The sequence below is a fragment of the Lates calcarifer genome, linkage group LG21 (genome assembly GCF_001640805.2).
Source record: "Lates calcarifer isolate ASB-BC8 linkage group LG21, TLL_Latcal_v3, whole genome shotgun sequence".
Lineage (NCBI taxonomy): Eukaryota > Metazoa > Chordata > Actinopteri > Centropomidae > Lates > Lates calcarifer.
In genome coordinates, this window is record NC_066853.1 from 2,195,549 (window position 1) to 2,221,360 (window position 25,812).

General features: G+C 45.8%; 3 protein-coding genes across 3 annotated transcripts; 1 reads left to right on the forward strand and 2 right to left on the reverse strand.

The window, feature by feature from the left end:
• Nucleotides 1-173: 173 nt before the first annotated feature.
• clns1a (chloride channel, nucleotide-sensitive, 1A) lies at nucleotides 174-3,968 on the reverse strand. The gene is given in 8 exon segments (XM_051078985.1): nucleotides 174-646; nucleotides 1,554-1,620; nucleotides 1,721-1,894; nucleotides 2,113-2,173; nucleotides 2,175-2,224; nucleotides 2,762-2,905; nucleotides 3,005-3,141; nucleotides 3,519-3,968. Coding segments are annotated over 8 exon segments (753 nt in total). The 5' UTR covers nucleotides 3,638-3,968; the 3' UTR covers nucleotides 174-645.
• Nucleotides 3,969-4,855: 887 nt separating this feature from the next.
• Nucleotides 4,856-17,129, reverse strand: rsf1a (remodeling and spacing factor 1a). The gene is given in 22 exon segments (XM_018674835.2): nucleotides 4,856-8,221; nucleotides 8,224-8,960; nucleotides 9,049-9,246; nucleotides 9,684-9,913; nucleotides 10,022-10,196; nucleotides 10,276-10,340; nucleotides 10,447-10,553; nucleotides 10,956-11,004; nucleotides 11,100-11,179; nucleotides 11,278-11,382; nucleotides 11,459-11,668; nucleotides 11,745-11,931; nucleotides 12,093-12,598; nucleotides 12,600-12,926; nucleotides 12,928-13,359; nucleotides 13,361-13,472; nucleotides 13,618-13,786; nucleotides 13,909-14,033; nucleotides 14,168-14,373; nucleotides 14,453-14,545; nucleotides 14,635-14,726; nucleotides 16,787-17,129. Coding segments are annotated over 22 exon segments (4,446 nt in total). The 5' UTR covers nucleotides 16,941-17,129; the 3' UTR covers nucleotides 4,856-8,134.
• A 1,632-nt stretch (nucleotides 17,130-18,761) lies between these two features.
• Nucleotides 18,762-25,743, forward strand: LOC108882374 (pannexin-1). Its single transcript, XM_018674834.2, has 8 exons — nucleotides 18,762-19,022; nucleotides 20,120-20,342; nucleotides 21,002-21,117; nucleotides 21,587-21,774; nucleotides 21,854-22,132; nucleotides 23,020-23,242; nucleotides 23,481-23,736; nucleotides 24,258-25,743. Exons 2-8 carry the CDS (start codon nucleotides 20,162-20,164, stop codon nucleotides 24,341-24,343), a joined length of 1,329 nt encoding a protein of 442 aa, XP_018530350.1. The 5' UTR covers nucleotides 18,762-19,022; nucleotides 20,120-20,161; the 3' UTR covers nucleotides 24,344-25,743.
• The last annotated feature ends 69 nt before the right edge of the window (nucleotides 25,744-25,812 follow it).

The window sequence follows — 25,812 nt, forward strand, 5'->3', positions numbered from 1 at the left end:
TAATAATTAACAGATTAATGAAGATGATCGCATGAGAACAACCATCAAAAAAAGAAACTCTCGTCATTAAAAAGCTAACTTCCACATTTCACCTCTAAAACAACCAAAACAAAACTTCTTAAAAGTTGGATTTTAGACGACGATTCAGTTAAAATAAACCAAGAAAAGTAAACTGATAGAAAAACTATGCATTTATTGACAATTTAATACAAAGACATCAACTCTCCTCTGCAGAGAATCTGATTTAAATTTGTCTTTCGGTACAAAAACAGAAACAGAAGCAGTGTTTAGTTTTTACAGTCGACACAAGGACCTGGTCATTCAGGGCTGCATCTCAATAGTCTACTGTGGCTGACTCCACTGTGTCACAGAGCACACATCAGCAACACAACCGGGACAAATCAGTAGAAAACTAACAACACAACACAACATGTGAGCTCCACTGCAACACAACAGACAGAGGATGAAGGGAGGGGAGAAGACTACTGAGATGAGTTTAAGTGCTTGGGAAAGGGTTTGTTTTTACAGCGAGAACAGGAAGAGAGGACAGGTAAGAGCTGACGGACTTTAACAATCACCACGGTGTTCCTCCCCAATCCCACAATGCAACTCCGCTGCTTTGATTGGCTGCTGAGATGACGTCCATCTACAGAGAGAGTCAGACAACACATGAGCTGACAGTCTGATCCTCCACATTTATTTTGATGTTTTAGCTTTAAGCTGCTTTTCATCTGTGCCTGACTTTGTCTCAACACGTTCTCAGTAAAACTACGTCCTCGTCCCTGATGTAAACTATTTAAAGAGCGAGGTAAAACCACGAGGCATCTGGAACTGTTGTTCAAACTACGACAAAAAATATTCAACGACCTTTTTCAAGACGAAAACTAAAATGTAAAAAAAAAAAAAAAAAAAAAACTATGATGAAATATTTGAATAATGAATAAAAACTGGACTTCGCCTTAAAGCATCTTGTGCTCAGTAACTTCTCTGTCATCTCCAGTCTGCTGAGAATTAGAAGCAGCAACAAGTCGTACAGCTGAGATAAAGAAAGTAAAGACCTTGTAGTTTATAAAAAGACGAGGTCAGAGCTGTGCTGTTGATGAAGCACTGATGTAACATTAACTCTCTTTCATCTGGGTTGAATGTTAAAGCTCAGATGTCCAAATCTAAAGAAATCTCACTACGTCATCCAACGATTTACCCTCGCTGAACATGCGAGTTAATCAGCTGCGCTAATGCTAATGCTAATGCTAATGCTAACACTAGCTGAGCAAGAGCGACAAACGGAGAGAGGCTCTGTTCTGACTGTGAGTAGAGATCGGACAGCTGCAGCTTTAGGACTCATAAAAACTAAAAATGTTTTACAGAAAAGAGACGAAACTGTCACTGTTAAAAATCAGGCTGATGTGACTGAAGTGAACAAAAAAATCTAAATTACTATAATTTGACTAAAATTAAATCACAATGTCGCCAAAAAACCATGATGGAAATGTCGAAGGAAAGACGCTCTGGTCGTTTCCATCAGATGTTAGAGTTGATACGGTGAAACTTACCAGTGATCGACATCTGCGTCCTCAAACTGTCCAGCCTCCATCGCCGCTGCGTCCACCTCCATACCATCTGTCAACAGTAACACACACACTCAGACCGGTTCTCAAACGACCCGGGTCTGCTCTCTGCATCAGAGGTAACAACAACGTCAACAGTGTGCGACTCAAACCTTCAAATTCAGGCTTGCTCTCTTCGGTTCGGACGCCGGCCATGTGGTACTGCTGAGCGACGCTCTGAGCCAACATCCCCTCCAGCCTCTCCAGCGTGGCCTGGCCCTCCTGCGTGAGCGACGACAAACCCTCGTCACAGGTGTAGAAGGTCGGGATGTCGGCGTGACCGTGCTCTGGGCGGTGGAGGAGAGAGAGGGTGACTACACTCAGGCTGGACGTTCAGAAACAACTTTTGGTGTTAAAGTAAAGATCTGTGGACGTCTTACCTGCCTCTGCAACCGAGGAGTCCAGAGGGGACAGACAGACAGACGGAGACATGAGGAGAAAACACACAGAGTCAACACAGCGTTTATTTCACACTGTAACACAACAGACTGCAGCTCTGACTCACCGGCCTCCTCCACGTCGTACTCCTCTCCTTCAAAGTCGTTGTCAGAGTCGTCGTCCTCCGGGGTCGGGGTGCAGAGCCTGGCACTCACACATGGCAGAGAACATGGACTCCACTGTGTGTTTAAAAAAACACAAAGAATCCATTAAAGTTCGGTGCAGCTCTGGTGAAAGATCCTGAAGTGTGTGAGCTCAGGCACTTTCCAACATGTTCATCCATTTCTCAGGAGATAAATCAGATATTTCTGGTGTTGAGATCTGTGAGTCTGCTGCTACAGATGTGTAGGACTGACTGGTGGAGGTAAAACCTACTGTGCTGTGTGTGTGTGTGTGTGTGTGTGTGTGTGTGTGTGTGTGTGTGTGTATGTGTGTGTGGAACTGAATCAAAACAAACTACAGTGTGTGTGTGTCATCAAAAGGAAACAAAAAAAACATCATATAATAAATCATATCCTCCAGGTTTTATAGTTTTTACAGCAGGATAATTCTTGTTGATGGTGCATTCAAGGGTCCTCAAAGATCTTACGGACATTTGAATGTGTTTTACTTACAGAATATTCTGTCTCTAAAATGTTAAAAGACTGATCAGAATGAAGAAGCTCGGGCAGTAAAAATATAAAGTAAGCTTCAGTGTGGATGTCGTGGTCACTCACATGCTGCTTTGTCGCTGGGCACAAATCGAATCTCTGTGATCCTCCCCTCTTCATCATCATCATCGTCATCATCATCTCCACCACTGCTGCCGCCGTCGTCCTCCTCATCAGCTGGTTTCTCTGCCATCTCTGCCTCATTCTCATCTGGGAGGGATGAAGGTGAGAACACAGCATCCGGTGTTTCACAAGATACAAGAAACACAAGTGATTGATCTAAACGTTAAACGTGGAGTTTCTCCTCACCGCTCAGTTTGCCGTTGACCATGACGTAGAGGTGTTCCTGTGGGTAAGCACTGACATCTCTGGAGATGGCGTGAAGGCCGATGGTTGGATACTCCAGACAGAAACCCATCCCTGAACCATCAAACCACGACAGGCGGCTGCCAGAGAGAAAAAACACACACACTGACTGTTGTTGTTTGGATTTAAGTTGGAAAGGGCCCTGAAACAGAACATAAAGTGACATAAACTTCACTTTAACTGTGTTTATGACTGTGGAAATTTTCAGTGATAGTTTTGGAGCAGGAGGTGAACACATCAGGAAATTTCGGGATTTTATTTTGGTTTTATTTTGAAAGAGACTGTGCCGGAAGTGATAAACATGAAGTTTTGTGGAGTCGTGAACACTTTTTTAAATGTTATTGTTCTTTCTATTCTGTATATTAACATAATTTAACGTCGTGTCTGTGTAAAACTCTGATGTAAAACCTCAGGTGAGCCGGACACCTGTAGTTTAAAGAGAAAAACAACCACTTACGTTTCAGCGACGTACAGCGTGCCGCAGCCCAGCCTCTGGCCGTCCATCACCGCCGTGGTCTCGGCTTGCTCGTGCCGCACTCCCTCGGTGGGTGGATGGAGGTTTTTCAGTAAAACCATCGTTACCGTCTGCGGACCCGCTGGACGAGGCGGCGGGAGAGAAAAGAAAACCAGATTCGGCTCAGAGCTGTGTGACCTATTTCGTGCCACAAAGCTGGCTAATTTAACCCGGGACAACTTCTCAGAAAATAAATACCCGACAGCTGGAGGGTGGGTAAACGAGCCGAGAAGCCTGCTTCCTCTCCGAGGTGAACCAAACCGTGCCGAGCCGCTCTGAGGTGGAACACAGGCGGTGTAAAGTCTGAAGATAAACGCGTTAGCAAACTGTAGTTTAAGCTAGCTGCTCCTCAGCATCCAGCTCCAAGATGAAATCTCGCGGCAACACGTATCGCTGCTAACACACGCCAAAACAATCACGTGATCTCTACGCACAAGACGTCGTCACGTCCGTACGTATTATCCTTATTCTCGTAGCCGCGCTACGTTTCAACGTCTCTGCGTAGTTTTATTTTGCATGTACTTACCGGAAGTGTTCGTAAGGCGTTATATCTACCTTAACTAAACATGGTCGTCATTGCTCGGCGCCCTCCAGTGGTCTCCTCGCGTAACTACACCCTCGCCTGCTCAGAAAGTTTGACTTTATTTATCAAAATGAGTTTTAATGTGCAATTTTATCACGATAATATAAGTAAATAAACAATGTAGAAATAAAAATACAAATATATTTTAAATACATGTATTTTTCCTTTTATATTTTCCCAATTTAAAAGGAAAAGAATAGAATGCAGATAAATGAGTAAATACATAAATAGATACATATCATATTTTATATATCATATTAAAAGCCAGTTAACTGATCATATTAATTTGCATTACATTTGATCTTTGCCATGGTTGGACTTTCAGACTCTTCACTAACCAAATAATCAATCGTTTAATTGAGAAAATAATAAGTAGATCAATTTAGAATGTTGGAGCCTTTCAAAATAAAAGCATCATGGATTTTTTTAGAGTCTGTATTTTTAGTGAAAGTTTCAAATACAAAACAGAGAAGTGACTATTTAAAGTTTTATAGTGAAAACTGAAATCAGGAAATTACAAAATACATATCAACAGAAAATAACTGAATAATAATAATAATGATAATATAGAGATTCTCTGTTGGTTAATTATAAAATCATCCATTATAGTTGTTTCTATTTTACCCAGAATATATCTCTATCCTAAACCTAAAGATTTAGACCCTCGGGATTAAATAAAAGAGGCACAGACACGGTGTGTGTTTGAGGAGATGCCTGGGATGTTGGTTTTAATAACTTAGAAAACATTTATGTTACAGCGATAACTACAGTAACAGTACAACAGAGAAATGGAAGGAGCTGCGGTCACATCCAGAGGCGCCTGTTCTGAGTGAATCCAGATTAGTTTTATTGAACATTTTAAAAATGCAGACGCACGTCAACATTTTCCACCATGACGAGAAAAAAAGGTTAAAAAAAAAAAACATTATAAAAATATTGGTTTTACCTCAGTCTGAACTTGAGGGGCTGAAACAGGAAATGAAATAACTGCTGTTGTGTTGTATTTGTAATGAGATCTCGAGGATAACATGAGCGCAGGAAAGTACCTGAAAGAACATTTTAGTAAATTAACCACCGAGCTCGCACCAAACCCAGTTCACATAATCATCGATTTAAGGGTAGAAAGAAGAAAACTGAGATTCTGAAGCACAGATCATCTGGTTCTGATGATTTACTGATGTTTTTAATGAGCTAAATATAAACCATGAACATAATCTGACTCATACAGACATGATTTGTGTTTTTTTAATCATTACAGGATGCTCTTTAAAGTGATTATAAAGGATAATGTCAAAGAACATTTGTCGTAAATAAGTTCAGTGGTGAAACTCTCACAGCTACAGAAACTAGTGACTCTTCTCTGGTGGTTTCTCTTCATGTGCATCAACAGGTTTTTTTTTTTGATTTCAAGATTTTATTTTCTCCGACAAGCGACAGAAACTTGATCAGTCTGATGCAGAGAAAACACCTGGAATCAGAGTTTTTACTGTACGAAGAGTTTCAGTAGTGTGTTTTGTTTTGTGACCAAAAAAACAAGAGAAACTGTTGCATTTCCAGAATAAAAACCAAAGTGTTTCTCGCTCCTGAAAGTTAAATTACTGGCTGTTTTTTAAAGACAGAGCTTCAGAGAAAATCAGATCTGAATCCAGGAGAAAGTTGGACTCTGGGCCTGTGTTTATCAAACTGCTAAAAATGACATTTTGGACTTAAATCAACTTAATGTGACTGTTTTACCTGCTGGTTCACTGACGTGTTACAGGGAGAATGGAGCCTCTGAACACCTGATCTCACTCAGTGTGACTCTGGTTCTTCAGCTACCATCTCCCTCTAACTGAGTGATAGTCAGCAGCTTAAACTGCTGGAATCAGACTCAGAGAGTTCAGAGTGAAGCTGAACTGTAGTTCAGTTAAAAAGACTGAGAAGTCATTAAAAAGCAGCGTTCATCTCTGACATCCAGCCAGGAAACTTTAAAATATCAAGTTTTGTTAATGGAGTTTGGTGTTTGTTAGAGCGACAGCACTTCCTGGTTCTGAAGCAGGGGATTGTGGGTAAATATGCTCAGCAAAAGCTGCATTTTGACATAAAAACGCTCTTAAAGTTGGTTTGAAGCAGATTGTTCTCAGAGGTTTTGATAAACACAGGCCCAGAAGAAACATCTGCGACAACTTTCTGCCTTCAAACTGGGATCATTGGGTTTAATGTGAACAGCAGGATAAAACTCATTTAAAGCCCGAACAGTGATTTGACTGCGTGAAGTTAAAGGAATTCTTCCACTCTGCCCGACAAAGACACCGACAGCCCCGGAGATATTATTTAAAACAGTTTCAGACGAGTGTAAATCTTTACAGTGCCGAGAAGCTGAGATGGCTGGTGGAGAAAACAAACGTTTGATTGGTGACCAGCGTTCGTTTTTGTTTTGTTTTTGTTTTTCCTCCCCTGAGCCTCACAATCAAAAATAAAATAAAATAAAATAAAGCTAAAACTCCCGGGGGACAGGAAACGTTAAAAACCTTTCGAACATGTACAACACAGGGCTGAGAGTTAAACACATCTGATGGTTTGTTTTCTGGTGAACTCCACGCTGGTCTGGTTTCGCACAAATCAACTGCTGCTGATGATGAACCCCCACCCCCCACCCCCGCCTCCCATCCATCCAAACATCTCCCCCTCCCCTCCCCCTCCACCCCAGCAGCATCTCAACTCCTCTCCTTCATATAGAAAATATAACACTATATTTTACAAGAGGACTAAGAACAGAACATCTATTATCTTACAAGGAACAGCGTACAGGCAGAGTTATGTACAGCAAACGTGTTCCCACCGCGCAGAGCGACGACCAGGCTGAAACTGAACACTCGTCTCCTCCTGCAGAGACTTTTACAGGAGTTTAAATGAGTCTGACTTTTGTTTTTTACAAGGCTTATATCACAATGGCTGCCTCAACTTTCAATTTCTCAGACAGTTGAGTAACTGTTTAGTCTATAAAATATGGGAAAAAAGTGAAATATAATTTTTAAAAACTTCCTAAATCCTGACGTGACGTCTGAACAACTCTTCAAAACCAAAAACTTTAGTTACCGTCAAATTAAACAAAGCTCCTGGTGTTTCTGCCTCAAAAAATGATAAATATGTTGTAAAAATAGTCACAGATTGATGCACTGTCCTTTAAAAGGTTAAAAATCTAAAATGTTTGACGTTACAAACTGACGAGGGGCACTTGAACGCACCGTTACTGCTGGACGCTGTTGACCAAAGCTTTCTTACTTTTTACTTTTGCAGGTTTTTGAAGTTTCTGCTACAACCTGAAAACTGTGAGGGTGAGTTGTTTAGTTTGTGCTGAAAATGTGTTTTTACAGGATTATTTTTTAGGTTTTTAGAGAGGGAGGGGGGTTTGTGGGTAGACACCAACAGACTTCCTGTAATTTAGTGGCCGTGTTGTTTCTCTACACCTGATCCAAAGTGTTCAGTTTGACCCCGGCGCTCTCCTTCGGCGGCGGCGGGTTTATTAAGTGCTATGAGAATGATGAAGTGCTTCAGGACGAGGTACACTACAAACAGACTCCTGTGTCCAAATCCGTCAGGTCTCAGTGGGATGAAAGCGTCGTTATCCTGGTCTCGTGGACCCAGCAGAAAGACGTCCGTGACTCGGGGTGGGGGAAAGAGTTCGGGGGGGGGGGGGTCGCGATAACCTCCGGCTGCGTGAAACAGGAAGTGCTTTTGGTCCGGTTCGCTTGCTGTTAACGATCTGTCAGACGTGAGTGTGAGTGAATGAAGTTGTGAGTCTCCTGCTGTGACGAACAGCGTGTGACGGTGGATAGCACTGTACCACGATACGACAGCGAGGAGGAGGAGGAGGGAGGAGGGGGGAGGGGGGGAGATCTCCAGGTGGAGAGGTGGTGCTGTGGGTGAAAGGCCTGACAGTTAAAAAGAAACAACAGAAAGAAAGAAGCGAGCGTTATTCACACAAACACAGCCATCATGACTGTGGACTGTTCTGGACTGAGTTTAATGAGTCTGTCTGGCCCTCCTCCTCCTCCTCCTCCTCCTCCTCCTCCTCATTCCTCCTCCTTCCTCCTCCTCCTCGTCAGGATGGAAGGGGCCGTTGTGCCTGCCCTGCCTGCCTGATCCTGCACTGTCCCTGGGCGTAGCGGGACTCCCGGCCCCAGGCTTCACCGGGCCTCTGGAGGTCCGATGTCTGTTTGTCGGAGACAGGCTGCGGCCCCTTCCCTTTTCCTGAGCGTCGCCGTCGGCCCTCCTCTCCACCGCTGAAGACTTCTTGGTCGTCGTCTTCTGCCTTCCCTCCTCCTCCTCCTCCTCCTCCTCCTCGTCTTCCTCATCGTCATCAGAGTCGATGCGGTTGAGTCTTTTGCGGACCGGGCGGTCCTCCTCTGACGACGACTCCGTTTCCTCCGACTCCTCCTCGTCGTCCTCCTCGTCCGTCGAAGGCCGTCGTTTCTTCAGCATCAGAGCGAGTCGTTTGCGGCGCTGCTGCGACAGGATCTCCCTCCTCTTCCCCCTGCCCATCTTCTCCAGGTCCTCCTCTTCTCTGTCTGTCCTCTTTAACCTCCTCCTCTTGTCTCTGTCCTCCTCCTTGTCCAACAGCTTCCTCTTCAGCCGCCTCCCTCTCTCCCTGTCGTCCTCCTCGTCCTCCTCGTCCTCGTATCTCCTCCGCTTCTCTCTCATCCTGTTCCTCCGCAGGTCTTCCTCCTCTCGTCTCCTCCTGCTCCCTCTCCGTCTCCGGTCGTCTTCCTCCTCGTCCTCATAGCCGTCCTCCTCCTCCGAGTCTCTGGAAGAAGGCGACGCTGGAAGAGAAACAAAGAGGAGAGAATTTAGTGGATGGGATAAATCTTCTGACAGGAAATGACGCCGTGGACGTCGACGGTGACCGACCATCGCTGTAGTCGCTGGAGAGATGCTCCTTGCGCGGCCTGCCGCGGGGTTTGACCTTGTTCCTGTTGGCGGAGGTGCGGGAGTTGTCCGACGACTCGGACGTCTCGCGGTAGTTGACCTGCTGCCGCTGGCCCCGCCTCAGACCCCGCCTCTTTTTGTCAGCGTCGCTGTCCGTCATGTCGCTGAACTGATCCGAGTCTGGAGACGACACCCGAGAGAGAGAGAGAGAGAGAGAGGAAATATTACAGATAATTCAGTTTTTTCTAGAAGCCTGAAAACAGGACAGTTCATTAATCTGCAGATCTGTTTTTGATTTATTGATTAATCATCCGTCCGTTTTCTTCCACTTATCCGGGGTCGTGTCGCAGCGGCAGCAGTTTGGAGGATCCCAAAGTGTTCCCAGGCCAGATGAGATTTATAACCTCTCCACTGAGTTCTGGCTCTACCCTGACGTCTCCTCCTGGTGGGACGTACCTCCAAAAGGAGGACGTCATCAGCTCGACTCTAAACCATCGTCCCTCTTGTTCAGGATCTGGAAAGTAAGAGCTTTGCCTTCGGGCTCAGCTCCCTCTTCATCACAGCGTCTGCAGACATGAACGCTGTACGACCTCCTGCTCCGTCCTCCTTCCACTCACCCATCTCTTCGTCGCTCTCCTCCTCCTCCTCCTCTGACGAGCGTCTCCGCCGCCGTCTCAGCCGTTTCCTGCCCCGCCGCTGGGTCTTGCCGGGCCGGTGTTTGGGCACGCCTCTCGGCGCCCGTCTGGGTCGGGTCCCGCTGTCCCAGCTGCCCACCTCGCTGCCAGCATCTTCATCCTCCTCCTCCTCTTCATCCGCACCCGACGCACCGAAATCTTCGTCCTCCGAGCTGGAGGAAGAGGAGGAAGAGGAGGAGGATAAATGAACCAGAGAGCAGACATGATTTTGGATTGAAGGAGGGAAAAGTAGTGTGTGTGTGTGTGTGTGTGTGTGTTACCTGTTGCTGAGCATGAACTCGTCCTCGCTCTCTGCTGCCGTGCTGTCACTCTCCAGGTCGTTCAGTCGCCGCTTCTTCCTGTTCCTGGCAGAGTGAGCCTGGCTTCTGATTGGCCGCTGGCTCTCCTTCCCGTCCTCTGACAGGATGGCGGTGATGTCTCTGCCCCGCCCCGCTCCTACGGCCGAAACAAAACCCGGTAACTCCTCCACACGCCGAGGTGTAGAACAAACACACAAAATAAACCAACCACTCACCACCACAGAGGTCTCTGATGTCCTCCTCTATAGCCTCATCGATGGCATCGTCAAAGTCGTCAAACCTACAACACAAAACACGCTGCTTTCACTCATCACGTTTCTCCTGTGACAGTTAAAACCCAGACTGTCGTTAAACCTGCCTCCTGTTCTTTGAATCTCTGAACTCACCTGTAGCTGATGTGTTTCCTGGTTCTGGTCGACCTCCGCCCCAGATTTTTACTCTTTTTGGAATCTTTCTTCTTGGCCGACTTCTCCTCTTCCTCCTCATCTCCCTCCTGAAACAGTCAAAACGATTCTTTTTAACGTTGCACAGCAAAATACAAAGGAACTGATGTCCTGAGATGAGACTGATTAGTTTCTAGGTTTCTCAGGTTTATGAGAAAAAATGAAAGTGCTGCTTCCTGCTGCAGTGTGACACCTGTGGTTTCTGGTTCTGGTTCTTCTTGAAGAGGACTGTTTGTGCCGCTGCACGTGGGCTGTTACTCAGCTTTTTTAACACGTATGTTTTCATCATTTTATGAATTTTATCATGACATATCCCCAGACTTCACCTGATCTTCTGACCCTCTCTGTTTTCTCTCAGTATTTCTGGTATTAAAACAGGTTGAAACTAATATAACTAACAAACTAACACACTGAATTAATCATCTGTTTAAAGCGGAGGACGTCACACTCACAGGAATGATGTTCTCCACGCTGATCCCCACGTACACCAGCCGCTCCCTCCTGCACAGACGCACAAAAAAAGTTCAATCAAAACATTTTCAGAAAGTCCATCATCGTGTGTGTGTGTGTGTGTGTGTGTGTGTGTGTGTGTTTACCTCCTCTCTGCTCGCTCTTTCTTCTTCAGAGCACTGTCCAGATTCTGCAGCTGCTCCTCCAGCTTCTCACACAGCAGCTTCTGCAGGGAGGAAAAACCAAAAACGGCTCGTTTAAATTCTGTCAGGAAGTTTCAGCGCAACGACACAAACGGGTTCAGAGTTTGACCGGAGACGTTACGTGTTGGCAGGGAGGACAGAACCACTCTCCGTCTGGGATCAACATGAGCGGCGGGCGCAGACAGGCGGTGTGGTATCCACTGTCACAGGAGTCACACAGCAGGATCTGACGACACAGACACAAACACAGTTTAGCGACTGAGCTCCTCGTCAGCGTTGGATCAGTGAAACTCCTCTCTCACCAGCTCGGGGTGGTTGGGCAGGCCACAGTGAGTGCAGGCGTCCTCGCTGGGAATCTCCTCTGATTTACAGGATTCCTCCGAGTCGCTCCCTCCTTCGCTCTCCTCCTCCCCTCGCTTCCTCCCTCTGTCCTCCGCCTCCCCTCCTTCGTTAAGTTTACGCCTCTTCCAGCGCATGTTGGACCACCGGGGGCATCGATGCCTCCGTTTACCCTGAAGATGAAGAGAAACTGTGAGTCAGACAAAAGAATAGAGAAACGAGTAACCTGAGTTTACACGCTGCGTTTACCCTGCGTTTCCTGATTTGCCCGGCAGGTTCTGCTTTTACGTCTTTCTTTGTGGCTGAGCTCTGCTCCTCGTCCTCCTCCTCCTCCTGTTCGTCGTCCTCCTCCTCCTCCTCTCCCCTCGTTCTGGGAGGCAGCGCCTGCTTTCTCTGCGGTTTCTTTCTCTGGCTCTCGGCTGCTTTCGAGCTCGGCCTGCAGGTTGGCAAAGCAGATGATCTTCAAGAAAAAAGGTGCAAATGGGACTGAATTTATTGTCAGAGTCAAAGCAGATGTACCTGAGATCAAAATGGACAAAGACTGATTCAAACTTTATTCTCTGATCGCCTGTTTTTATCATTTTAACACACACATACCTGCAAATCCTTGCAGATCTCCTCAGTGGTCTTCCCTCCTCCTGCACCTCCTGCTCCTTCTCCTGCTCCCTCTCTTTCTCCTCCTCCTTTCCCCCTTTCCCCTTTAACTTGTTCCTCCTGTGGGGAGGAATCTTTATCTTCAGCCTGATTCCTTCTTTCTGGATCTCAGAGGACGCCTCCTCCAGAGGACCCTGCCTCTCCTCTGCTCCAAGCCCAGCGTCCTTGACTCTAACCTGGGCCACCAGTCCACCATTGACCCCGTCTCCCTGGTGTTCCTTCTCATCTTTATGTTCTACTTTCAGTGGTGGAACAGCGGCTCCTGTTTCTGCCTCCACCTTCCCTAAAGTGCTTTTATTCTTTTCATGGTCGTCTTTGCTTCCTTCCTCTGCCGCAGAGCGCCCGGACACCTCACCTCTCGTCTCCTCCCTCTCGTCCACGTCGTCGTTTCTCTGTTGACGGCTGCAGTGTCCAGTTTTTGTCTGTTCCTCTGTCGTTTTTTTATCCCTGGTCCTCTGTCGTCTGTCTCTTGGGTTCCTCTGTGGACTGAGACAGCGAAGGGACACAAACAGAGTCCACTTTTCTCTCTGCAGCCTCAGGGGGTGGATCAGATTTGGGGGGTAACAGCGTTAGTTTCCTGGCTGTTTGAGGAGGAAGAGCGGTGGCGGCTGCTGCCGCCGTCTCTCCTTCGATCGGTCCCTTCCTCACCAGCACCGACTGCCGACTCACCTCCCTCTCTTCCTCCACAGCTCTGGAGCCCCGGTGGTCCAAACTCGGCCCGTTTTGTTCCTGCTGCTCGGCACCGGGGGCTCTGTGACGCTCGGACGGGCTGCGGATTGACCCCTACATGACCCACAACACCCACCTGACCTATGACTCCTATGACTCCATTTTGTCCCTCTTTGTGAGGCAGGAGGAGCGACGCTCTGCCGTTGGTCAGCTCTTGCCTCGATGCAGTGACCACCAGCTGCTGCTGCTGCTGCTGCTGCGAGGCAGCCGGACCACCAGGGGGCGCTAATGAGTTCAGTAACGTCCCCTCTCTCCCATGACTGTCTTTGCTCTGGATCACTGAGGGGTTACAGACAATAATGCTGCTGCTGCTGTTGTTGTTGAGGTGGTTGCTGTGGTAGCTCTCTGCGAGCTTTAGCTCCCTCTTCTTCAGTGGTATCTTGGCCTGCTGGTTGCTCCTGACGACCGCCCGCCCTGCTTCCTCTTCCTTGTTCACTTCCTGTTTTGTCGCAGCTGCACCTGGTGCCATGACGACCGACACAGGCGTTCTTGGGGGCGTCGGCATCCCTGGATTCTGATTTGACGATGGAGGTGATCGTGCTCACGCGGTTATCGAACGCGGGCGGTTTGTGGTCCGTCTTGTCTTCTTTTACCCTCAGTGTTTTCCTGCTTGACCGGCTGCGTCGGCTCCTGCTTCACCTCTACAAAGCAAAAACAACCAAATAATTATACTCCTAGAAAGAGCAAACAAGAGAGGGACGGAGCGCTAGCTTTCCAATAAAGCAAAATAACCACACGCTCAACACCACGTTCATCTATCAGATTTTACTGATTTAAAATCTGTTTTAAAACGTTGTTACCTTGTCTCAGAGGCTTCTCCTCCTTTACAGGGTCGACCTTCTTACTCTCAGTTTGTTCCTCTGTGGTCTTGGAGGGTTCAGAGATGGTGCTTCCTATGGCTCCATCCCCTAAGTTGCCATCACAAAAACAAAAACAGCACCGGATCAGATTGTACCGTATCTTGGCTCTTAGCTAGGCGACCGTCTGCAGTCAGAAAAACCTCTAAACACTCAGAGGTGCGTCGACATACCTGCGTTTTTCTCTGTGGGGCTGGTGCTCCTGGATCCAGCCTGGTTCTGGTCCCGGTCCTGACTCTGGTTTGGATCGATCTGAGCCTTCAGCAGCTCCAGAGCCTCGGCCAAGTCGTTACGAGTCCTGAGACGACCGATGGGATAAGTGGTTCAAAGAAGATATGAAACGACAGGAAAGAAGAACGTGTTGCATCCAGAAAAACACCTTTTCTTGTTTTTAACGAACAGAGGAAGCGATAACAATAGATGAGACCCTACCTGACGATGCACTTCCAGGTGGACCCGTCCAGATCGTCCTGCTCCTCCGTGTACAGCCGGATGTTCTGCTCCTGGTCCAGCTGCAGCCAGTACATCAAACCCTGCCGGTCCCGACCGATGGGCTGCAGACGCATCTTCTCCGGGTCCTCCTCGTTGATCGCCATCTTGAACTTCAGGTTGTCGTCAAACTGGCACTCGCAGAGATACTGAGAGGTGAACAATGAAAGTGTGTGAAGAGAGGAGTAGGTACAGCAGCTGTATTAAGCAGAACCGGCTGTGTCTTACTTTGAGGATGCTCGACTTGCACTCCATGGACATCTCCTGGTAGCCCTTCTGTTCCAGCTCCCATGCCCAGGTACTGTTCAGCTCCTGGCAAACCTACAGGAAACAACCTCTGGATATAGTCACCGCACACAAGCCAGAAGTAAGGCTCCAGACCAACACACACACACACACAGAGTCCTCACCTTAGCCAGGTATTTTTCCCAGCGGTCGGTCGACACAGACCTCCCCAGTTTTCTGAGCAGCTTCACGTGGAGCTCCACAAGAGGTTTAGGGACTGGAAAACACACCGAGGTGATTAGAAACACTGCTCATCTTAACGCTTCATAAACACCTTCAAGTCCAGCGTCAGCATCAGCAGCCTGTTTTCCAGTGCACTGCTCATGAGCTGCAGTGTGTTTTCTGCTCTCACAGTTTTACTTTCCATAAAATATCTGCACCAAAACTGTGGCGATGTGCTAACATATGAATATTTTATATTGCTCAGTCCGTGCTGGGTGAATAGATGTTTTGTTTTGTCAGTGGTTCACAAAAAACCTGGGTGTGGGATCTCAGAGGTGTGTGGTTTTAATGAGGTAATATGGTTTTTCATGAGATCTTACACTTAGCTAAAATTAATGCCACTTATTTATAATGTTTTGTGAAACTCTGGTTGGGTGAACTTACCACAATCAAAAGAAAATTAATCTGCAGCTTTTCTGATAATCGATTAATCAATTCAGTCTTTTTTTCTCAGCAAAATGCCACAAATATCTGCTGATGCCACCCTCTCAAACTGATGTGTTTTCTGCTTTTCTTTGTCTCATATGTCAGTAAGTTTTGGAGGGTTGGATGGCTAAAACAAGAAGTTTGAAGACGTCACCTTGGGGACATGTGAGGGACTTTTTTCCATTACTGTTTTGACATTTTTAGACTAGAAGGACAGAGGAAATAATGTGCAGAGTAATCTGTGATGAGAATAAGATGTTTCGTTTGTCTTCTGATTACTGTTGTCACGATACTGTTATGACTGTCTTTAAAATGACAGAAAAATCCCTCTGACATTTGACAAAAAAAGGACTGATGTGTGGTCTGATATGAGACTTTTACGGAGCCTAAAATTTAGAGGAAATTCCAGTTTTCTTTTCTCCTCTGGCCCGACAAACTGAAATGTTTTAGGTTTTAACACTATAAACACAGTCGACATCGTTAAATCACGGCCGATTTTAAATATATCAGAGCAATATAGTCAACTACAGTATATATATTACATGTTAAGTCTTACTTCACTCTATTTACGGTATAAAAGCTGTAAGCAACAGAACTAACGGTAACGGAAAATTAGCTAGCTAACAAGCAGGATTGTCTGACACGGTTTAAAAGCTACTAACACGACAGCTAACAAGCTGAAAAACCTCTTTCAGACAAACGACAAACTTGTAAATTATCTGTAGGCCTCCGTGTTGTACTTTGATTAAAAGTTGACGGAAACCTTGATGCTAACTAGTTAGCCAGCAGCCAGAGTTCCTACTGCGCCTGTGCACATTTGACAGCCACTCTAACCAATAGCCAAAAAATAACATCCACTGTTTTTAAGCTAACGTCCCTCGCTGCGTCTAAAAAACGGATCAAACGGGGGAAACGTCGTTGCCGTGAACACACAATCAACACACAAACACAGGGGACACTGATGTCACTCCGCTCCGGCTGCCTGCGAGGCAAGGCCGGTGAAAAATTACACCTGACAACACTCCGGAGCTAGCTGGTTGTTCTGTGTGTGGTCACTCGGCAGTGCTGCATCATGGCTCCCACACCAAGTTTACCGTTAACAGATCAATACCAGCCTTGACAACATTATCGACGACCTGTCACTTGGCTCTGGCTATAACCCCCAGGGGTGCCGTGCCAAATCCCGAACCCCCGTCTGCGTCCGATCCCCGTAACTTTAGCACAAACATACACCAGAGTCCAAAGTGAGTGGGGTTTGCAGAGAGGGGGGGGGGCTAGCTCTGTTAGCAGCTACGTTTTCCCTCTGCCCAAATGTTTCCGTGAAAACTTGGAGAAAACAGCGGTGGTCCGCCGGGGAAAACCCAACTCTGACCCGGGGAAATATGTGCCTCAGCCGGGGAGAAAAGAGTATAAAGTCGGTGACTAAACTCCCGATCTGATGCTGCTCCGCCGGGCCACACACACACAACATTTTTCGTCATCCTCATCATCATCGTGATGATGATGGTGATGGTGATGGTGGTAGTGGTGGCCCCCTTCTCCTTCGGTTTCAAGTGTCGCAGCTTTCCACCACTTCTTCGCCCCGCACCACAACCCCGCCGCTAAAACCGCCGCCGCCGACCGCCTCACCTGCCGTCGTGTCCCGCAGATACCTCTCCATCTGCGGGAAAGTCATCTCGGGCAGATCCAGCGCCGCTCCGTATCGCTCCAGGAACGAGCAGACCTCCGCGAAGCTCGGGCAGAGCGCCGGGCCGGAGCTTCTCACCAGCGCCGGAGCAGCCATCTTTCCAGGCGGAGAGGAACGGGAGGGGAGGGCTCGCTGCTAGGATGCGACTGTGTGCGGGTGAAATGAATGGAGGGAGTGAAGTGTCTACCGGTGTCAAGCTAGGCAGCTACATCCGCGCGTAGAATCCGGTTGGATTTTCAAAATAAAAGCAGAGGGCCCGTGCATTTTCAGCTCATCAAACAAAACACGCCTAAAACTGACCACTTTTAATTCTGAAGAGCATTTTAAAACCCATTTTATCACGTAGGCAGTGTAATATTTATATTTTTCTCTTTTTTCTTTCCTTATTATTTAAATGTACGCTTTTATTTTTAACACATATTATTCCATTTCCTGTTTCAGTGTGCGTGTTTTACGGGAGCTTGACGGAGCAGCGAGAAGTTGGGAGGACCAGGGAGGGCAGAGCGAGAAATGCCCAGAATCCATCGCGAAAGACCAACAGCAACAACACTTCAAAATGGTTTTGGTTTTCATTCCTCAAATGTTTCCAGAATTAACCACGCAGCTCGTTGTAATCACTCTTCCACAAAAATTAGACACCACAGCGATGAAGCCAAACCCGCTCTACATCATTTATTCGTCGTGGTTTGTTTTTACAGTTTAGTCGTTATGTACAGCTTGTGTTATTTTTTTTTTACATACATGAGGTATCAATCAGTTTGTTCCATACCTCAGTGCTGCTGCTGCATGCTGCGTAGATAGTCACGCTGCTCTGGAGGATGCTGCCTTTACGGACTGTCGGACAGAATATTTGGTCATTTAACAGGCCAGCTGTTTACCCCTCAGATCCAAACTAGAGTTGAATAGAATCACATAGCAGTGATGGTTAATTTCTGATTTCTTAACATTTATACTGAATTTATTTGTAGCAGGCATCGATGTGAATCAGTCTTGCTATCAAATCCCAACACAAATTAAAGTCCTCACTGTCCGGCCATAGTTGAAACTCAACCAGAAAATCACCAGACTTTTCAGAAAGGCCCTGTCTAGCAGCTGAGCCACTTGTACTGACTTGCCCACAGGTTTGATGACACGGAGCTGCTGCCTGTAAGTAAGATAAGATAAGATAATCCTTCATTAGTCCCACAGTGGGGAAATTTACAAGATATTTACCATGAGCCTGCAGAAAAAACAGACACTGATTGGGTTATTTGGACCATCTTGGTTTACTGCTCACCACTGTCTTTTCCAGTTAACAGACTGAAAACCATTAAATCTTTTGGGGGAAGCATGACACAGCTTTTGGAGCGAATGGGAGCTCCACAGCTGGGTGTGTCACACCCTTCTTTAAACCCTAAGATGTACTCTGTTAAACAGTCATTTTTAAAGTCTCCACCAAGGCATGCACTTATTATTATTGACCAGATTTACTCCCAGCACAAAAAAAAAATTGCTGGATCCCCTAATTAACAACAAATATGATCATCGTTTAAATATTTTTGACTGTTTCTAAGTAAAAATACCAAAAACTCACTGACACCAGCTTCTCAGATGTAAATATTTGCCAGTTTTTACTACTTTCTAAGACTATGACCTGAATATCTTTGGGTTTTTTAATTCATTGCCTGTAATTAGTTTGTGTTTCTCAATTTTTACTTAATTTTTGTCCTTAGACAAACGTTTTTAAGCTTTCAGAAATGACCACAGAACTCCAAAACTCAAAGAGCTTTTCATCAAACAGTAATAGAGTGAAGTTGTATTATTCTGAAATCTCATTTTATAATACTTTGGCTTCAAATTGTATTTTAGACACTGGGCCGTGTACAGTATAGGCAGTTTTAAGAGCACAAACTCACGAGTTGCATGTGAAGGCATCTTCAGAGCTGGAAAATCAGAGCTGTCGAGTTGCACCTGAAGGCATCAGGTTTTTAAGAAAGGGCGGAAGGAGTTTTTTTCTTCGTCTCACAGGAAGAAGCTTCATCTCGAAAGTTGTGTTTATTGTTCCATCTGTTGAATGTCTGGTCCGCCACATCATTTCAGCTCCTGTCCTGGAAAACACTCACAGCTCAACCGATGCTGTTTAATCGCAGCCATGTCGGTTTAACAGAGAATTTACCGTTAACGGGCGCGGGTCGGTCGGTAAGTTCAAGTTCATTATCCAGTTTTACAGTAAAATCCAACGAGCTGATGTCATTTTAAGCTAATTAGCTGTAGCTTTGTCAAACTCTTGAAAAAGCCCTGCTTGTGTTGAGTTAAATGTCTGATTTTAAGTGAAGTTAAATGGCGGTAAAGTCTGTTTAAACTGCTCCAGATAAACAAAGGAGCCTGTTGATGCTGTGAAAAAAAGTCACGAGGTGTTTACGGTCCTGGTTAAATAAAATCAACGTGTTTTCACCATTTTAACGTCTGGACTCAGGCAAGCAGCAGTTATTGAGCTGGTGAGGAGTAAAATGGCGGGTAAATGATGCCTCACAGTTTCATTTAAATCAGCTCATGTCCACAAACATAATCAGAATCAAGCTGAATCAAATGAAGTTATATAAACTAGATTTTCATGCATTAGAAATATCAGATTAGAAGTTACACACCTGACTGCAAATGAGAAAAAAAAGAAAATACAGTCTGCTGCATGTTCACACATGTAGAGAGAGATTTACTGAAAATCTGATTAGCAGGAGATGGATCAACACAGAGCCGTCAAGCCTGAAAACTGTGAATGAAATATCATCAGTCATGAAGCAGCTGATTCACAGGATAAAATGGTCAATATTTAACGACGGAAACACTGCATAAGTCTCTGTGATAATATGTTTTATAGACAAGGCAATCCAGATGCTTTTGTTGTTGTTTTGTGTGTTTGTAAAGTAAAAAACAACAAAAACAAAGTGAATATGAGAAGATACGATTGAAATGTGACCCTAGAATAATAAAACATAAGGAAAACAGGCAGAACAAACTGTTGTAGTTACAGATAAATGTCACTTTTACTTCACTAACTAATGGTTAATAAGGTGATTTGTTTTCAGGTGAGGATGAAAAGTGAATGTCGTGGCTTTAGGAAATAAAGCAGGTAAAATGGGAAGATAACCAAGGACCAGACTGATAAACTTTATCCACCTGTCTGACAGGAAACCACACACCTGACCCGCCCGGCAGAGAGACACCGTGGAGAAGCCGAATCTAAACGTCTGACACATGAAACTAGAAATGTTTCCTGTTTGTTTTTCTGTCTGCAGGTGTTGTTGTTTATGTGCGGCGGGTGACGGCAGAGCGGTGAGATGGCCATCGCCCACGTGGCGACAGAGTACGTGTTCAGCGACTTCCTGCTGAAGGATCCGAACCAGGCTCGATACCGCAGCGTTCGCACCGAGCTGGCCGTGGACAAGATGGTGACCTGCGTGGCGGTCGGCCTGCCCCTCCTCCTCATCTCTCTGGCCTTTGCTCAGGAGGTTTCAGTCGGTGAGTGAGGACGTGGAGACGAAGGTCAAGACCAGGGGGTTAGTCCAGGAGGGTTTACTGTTACGGCGGTAAATCAGAGCTGCTAACAAACAGAGAGAGAGTTTATCACACTAAATGATCACAGACTGACTGTTAGATCTTCACTTTGATAGAACAAAGACGCTTTTATCCACAAACTGTCGAAGATTTCTCACGATTCTAAAAGAACATTTCAGTCCGACATGAACTCTCTGATCCTCTTGTTCACATTTCACCTTGTTAAATGTCATTTTTCAACAGAAACGACCTGCAGCTGTCAGCATTACTCATATAATATTAGATTCTTTTCTCATGGTTCTGACAACTCTGCCTCTGTCACATGAACCATCAGGAAATCCTGGGTCGACTTTAACGGTTGATAACCAGCAGTCGTACGACCGCTCAGCCAGACTCTGGTTCTTAGGTTTAGTGAAGATAACGATAAGATATCCTGGGTATGTTGAACTCGCTTCGTAGTGCAGGTCTACATAAATAACATCAAACCTCAGACAACCACAGTCACTTCCTCTGTTCCTCCTGCAGGAACCTCAGCTCTCCTCTGCTTCTCTTCCTTGTTGCTACCTGCCACACATTCATGTTAAACCTCCCTCCCTCTCTCTCTCTCTCTGTGTTGCCTTCAGGTACTCAGATCAGCTGTTTTGCTCCCACTAACTTCTCCTGGCGTCAGGCTGCGTACGTGGACTCGTACTGCTGGGCGTCCGTTCATACACACACTCTACCTCTGTGGCTTCACAAGGTACAAACACACAGCAGAGACAGAGGCAGTTATGCACAAGCAGCTCTTGTTTCTTGTTTTTAAGGTGTGGTTGAGAGTATGTTAGTCATTACAGAGAGCAGTGGGTGTGTGTCTCTGTCTCTATACATTTATAAACTGATCTTTCACTGTGATTTCATTCAGTGTTTAGCTTTGTTTACTGTCCAGCCTCGTTTTGTCCTTTCATCTTTGCTGCTTGTGAAATAATTTGCTTCCTGTCAAATCGTCACATCACTGTCACAAGTTTAAGAAAGACAGCAGACGTGTTGCTGCTCAGAGTTCAGGTCTGATGCCGTTTACTGAGTCTCTGTCTTTCTGATCGGCCCCAGGGTTTTTATTGTGTCTCTGAAGAGTCAAAAGTCGTAAAACCACTTCTCTAAAAGCTGCAGAGACGTTGACTTTGTTGTGTATCTCTCTCTATCTCATTTTTTTTCCTCCTCTTCCTGTCCAGTTCTTCCCCTACATCCTGCTGCTGGTGGCGGTGCTGATGTACACCCCGGCATTGTTCTGGAGGTTTTCTGCCGCCCCCCTCCTGCAGTCGGACCTCGGCTTCATCATGGAGGAGTTGGACCGGAGTTATAACCGCGCCGTCACTCTGGCCAAACGCATGGCCACGTCAGGGCTGCTCACACCAGACAGGTACAGACGGACGCCTGAAATCAGACCTCAGACCAGCGTGAGTAACCGTGAGTAACGCTCCTGTTCTCCTCTCACCCAGCGACCCCACCGAGGGCTGTTTCAACTACCCGCTGGTGGAGAAGTTCCTGATGACCAAGCGCTGCTCTCGGGTGATGCTGTGTTACTACCTGTCGTGTCGCGGCCTGACTCTCGTCACCCTGCTGTGCGCCTGCGTCTACCTGGGTTACTACCTGCGCCTCGCCTCCGTCACGGACGACTTCGGCTGCACGCTCCGCGTCGGCCTGCTCGCCTCCGACCCCAGCATCCCTGAAAAGGTGCAGTGTAAGCTCATCGCCGTGGGTGTCTTCTCTTTGCTCAGGTATTCGTCTGCACAGAACACTGTTTGTTCATTATAGAACTAAAAGCGTTGATGTAAGACTGGTAAATATATTTACATTAGTTCTAACCTCTGTGTGGGCTGTCATGTGAGGTCATGCATCTGTAAACTACAGGGATGTCTTGTGAACAGCGGGTTGTGATCACAGGATCCTCTTTTGTGGATTTTCTGACCTTTTAGCAACAGACTCATTATGTGTCCGGTGACAAGAACCCACAAACTTCAGACACCTGAGAGGACAGAAGAAAATAAAATACGCCAATAATCAGGTTGTCAGCTGTAAGAAAAATACAGAACACCAGACTCAGGGCTCTGCAGAGTGGAGCAGGAATGAGCCTCAAACAAGGAAGTTAGTTAGCATGTTAGCATGTTAGCACTTCATGTGTTTCTGGTTAAATGTCTGAAATAAGGTCTGTGGTTTTAACACAAGCTCAGGACATTTTCAGGTTTGATTCTCCGACATAAAATGGGTCAGTAAATCCCCCACTCCTGATGTTTGAAGCTTTTACGTGTCTTAAAAAAGGTGGTTGCTAACGAGTGTCTAAATGAGACTACAGAGGTTGTCGGGGACGTTAACATGAAAACCCATCTACTCACCAGTCCACCTTTACAGCCTCGTTGTGTTTCTACTCACGCTCTTTCAAACTCTCACTAACTTTCTAAGAAGAAAGGCTTTTGTAGAAGAGCTCAGAGCTAAATGAAATGACCAGTTGGAAGCTTAGTGGTGGAGACGTTGACGTCATGTGACCGTGGTGTAGTTGGTTTATAGCCTAACATTAGCTTCTTACTTCTGGAGGATTCAGGCTTCAAACATCAGAACAAATAGGTCTTTAATTTGTTGAACTCTCTGGTTGATTTACTGTTTCCAGCCTCGTCAACTTGATCCTGTTCATCGCCCTGATTCCCGTGGTGATCTACGCCAGCCTCCGTCCCCTCCTCTGCACCAGCTACGCCCGATTCCTGGAGACCTACCAGTCTCTCCCCACAGTGAGCGTCCTGCCCGTCCCCGGCGGACAGTGGGACGATCTCTCTCTGTATCTGCTCTTCCTGGAGGAGAACATCAGTGAGCTCAAGTCCTACAAATACATCAAGGTGAGTTAGCTTGGACTGCGAGGTTGTGTCCAGCAGCAGCAGTGTGTCGCCTTTTATAGCCACAGAATTAACAGTTGTGCGTCTCTGAAGCTGTAAGTGAAGACACAACATGATGATGATTCACAAGTTTCTAAAATCTTATTTTAAGGGAATGAGGAACCTGCGTTACACAATCATTCATTTTAGCAGCTAAAACCGCAGCGTACGTCCATTTCTGTTGTATTTCTTCCCACTGTAGGTGTTGGAGTTGTTGAAGAGACGAGGGGAATGTGCCGGAGAAGACTTCGATGCCATGGGTCTGCTGCAGACTCTCTGTCTGGTGAAGATGGACACTGTGGATGGGAGAAAACTAAGCAACGCGGAGAAACAGGATCAAGAAAAAACAAACGCAGCCGCCTCTGACGGCAGCCCCAACGCCAGAGCGCCGAAAAACAGCCACAACCGTCCGAACTCAGCCGCAGTTAATGACAGCAAGATAGAAACAGAGATGAAAGGTGAGTAAAAAGAAATTCATTGCTATTGTTTAGCATTTCTGAAACTGCTACGAGTTGGACTTTGGACAGAGATGTGCTCTAATGTTGTGTCTCAGGGAAAGCGAAAGATAAGAAATGACAGGAAACTGAGCTGGAGGAAAAGGGTGTAGACGGACAAAGAGACTGCTGATAATTACCTTCACCCAACAGAACCTGTTTCCTGAGTCATTTTCCACAGTGCAAACAAGAATACGTCACCTAATAAAATTCAGTTTCTGTTCCACCGGGGATGAGAGATCATTTTAGTTTTTGACAACAATGGCTGTTATCTGACACCTTAAAGTATTTATTATTGTTGTATTTGTATGTTTTGGAAGAGTTACAGTATTAGGTAACATGTCACAGGCAGTAACAGGCAGATTTTTTTATCATTGGTCAGAGCCAGGACAGACGTTTACCTGTTTCCTGTCTTAATGCTAAGCTAAGCTAACTGATAAATGATCAGGTAATAATTCATCATCATGTCTGTTATTTGTTTTCAGAGCTCAGTCCTCTGCTGCCGGGAAACGGCGATGAAACAGGAAGCAAAAACATCGAGGGGGGGAATCTCCGACAGCGAGCGATGTGATCGGCCGCCGATCGGGCACGACGATGACGAGACCCACCTCTGTCCCGTGGTGCATCCAGAAAGTCAACTTCCTGTCCTGATGGAGGGATCAGACTGGAGTGGGAGAGCACAGCTGCATCATGGGAGATCATCAAACATCCACCTCCTCTTCTAGACGTTCAACATGGGAGTCACAAATGTTTTTAGTCCCTCGATTTGAGACTAACACTGGGAAAAGTCACGTTGTTCACAGGGGAACGTGGAGTGACGAGTTCTGGGTTAATGTTAAAACACTACGGTGCCAAAATGCAGACAAAGATGCAAATGCTCTGCTCTCAGGATGTTTATACAGCTGTCAGCTCACACGCCTGATAAATATCCTGTGACTAAAGTAAAAGCACAACAGGGAATATGCAGTAGATGTTGCAGAGCAGGAGTTTGCTGCCTGAACCAGTGGGATATTTAATAGTCAGGGGATGTGGGGTCAGACGGGTTTTCCATCGAGGGGGGAAAACCATTCACCGAGATTAAACTGTCCAACCCCTCTTTTACAAAACTGACTTTAACTTTAAACTCATGTCTGGAGTGAAATCTAGTGAGATGATGTTTTTATTTGCACTCATTGTGGGAGAATGTGCTTTTTCAAGACAATGTTAAGGTTGTAAAGTGGAAAACCACACAAGGAGGAATTTAGCGTGCTGTAATCAGTTTCAGGAATCATTCACCTGATTATACATGTTATATATTTAATGACATAAATTCCTGAACTGTCTGGTATTCCCCCTTAAGAACTGGATTGTTTTCTCATGTTTATTTTACAAGCTACAGCCAACAGTGGTACCAATGCAGGAAGCTCTCATTTAATCATATTTATCTCTTTTTCCAGCAAAAATCTTATGAAGTGTTTGTTGCTTAATGTTTAACAAATGCATTATTTTATCCAAAACGTCACGTCACAGGTGATATCCAGTGACGTGGCTTTAGGGATTCAGACGTTTGGATGTCTCAGCCTGGAGTTTAACTTGCAGTGCTCGCTTTGCAGTCTCAGGGATAAAAACATCTCACTAAACGACGAGCGACTGTCACGTTACTGCCTCCTCCACTGCCTGGATAAACTGCATGCACTGCTCTAAGTGGAACATTTTAACACTGTCATGAAGTCGCTGTGGTACAATCTCCTCTTTATTATACATTAGTTTCTGTTTTGTGAACATTTCTCCTATTTTTTTGGTATGATGGTGAAATGTTATTGGCTTTACTTTATTCATGTACTGCATGCTTGTTGTCTTGTGATGTGGAGAAACTTCTAGCGTTCATTTACTGAAGTGAGGTTGCTGTTAGGGTTTGTGATCTAATGGTTGTTTAATTATTACACTTTGAAAGATTGTCTGCAGTCTTGATAATAAATATAGGAGACATTACTGTTGAGTTATATGGTGTCTTATTTTTTATGTGGGGTAAAGGTAAAGGAAGCAGATGTGACTGTACTT

Excerpts from the sequence above, each read along its gene's own strand:
- LOC108882374 (XM_018674834.2), top strand. The coding sequence starts at position 20,162 with ATGGCCATCGCCCACGTGGCGACAGAGTACGTGTTCAGCGACTTCCTG. Across the intron at positions 21,118-21,586 it reads TACCTCTGTGGCTTCACAAG|TTCTTCCCCTACATCCTGCT; the intron begins GTACAAACACAC and ends CTTCCTGTCCAG. Across the intron at positions 23,243-23,480 it reads AGTCCTACAAATACATCAAG|GTGTTGGAGTTGTTGAAGAG; the intron begins GTGAGTTAGCTT and ends TTCCCACTGTAG.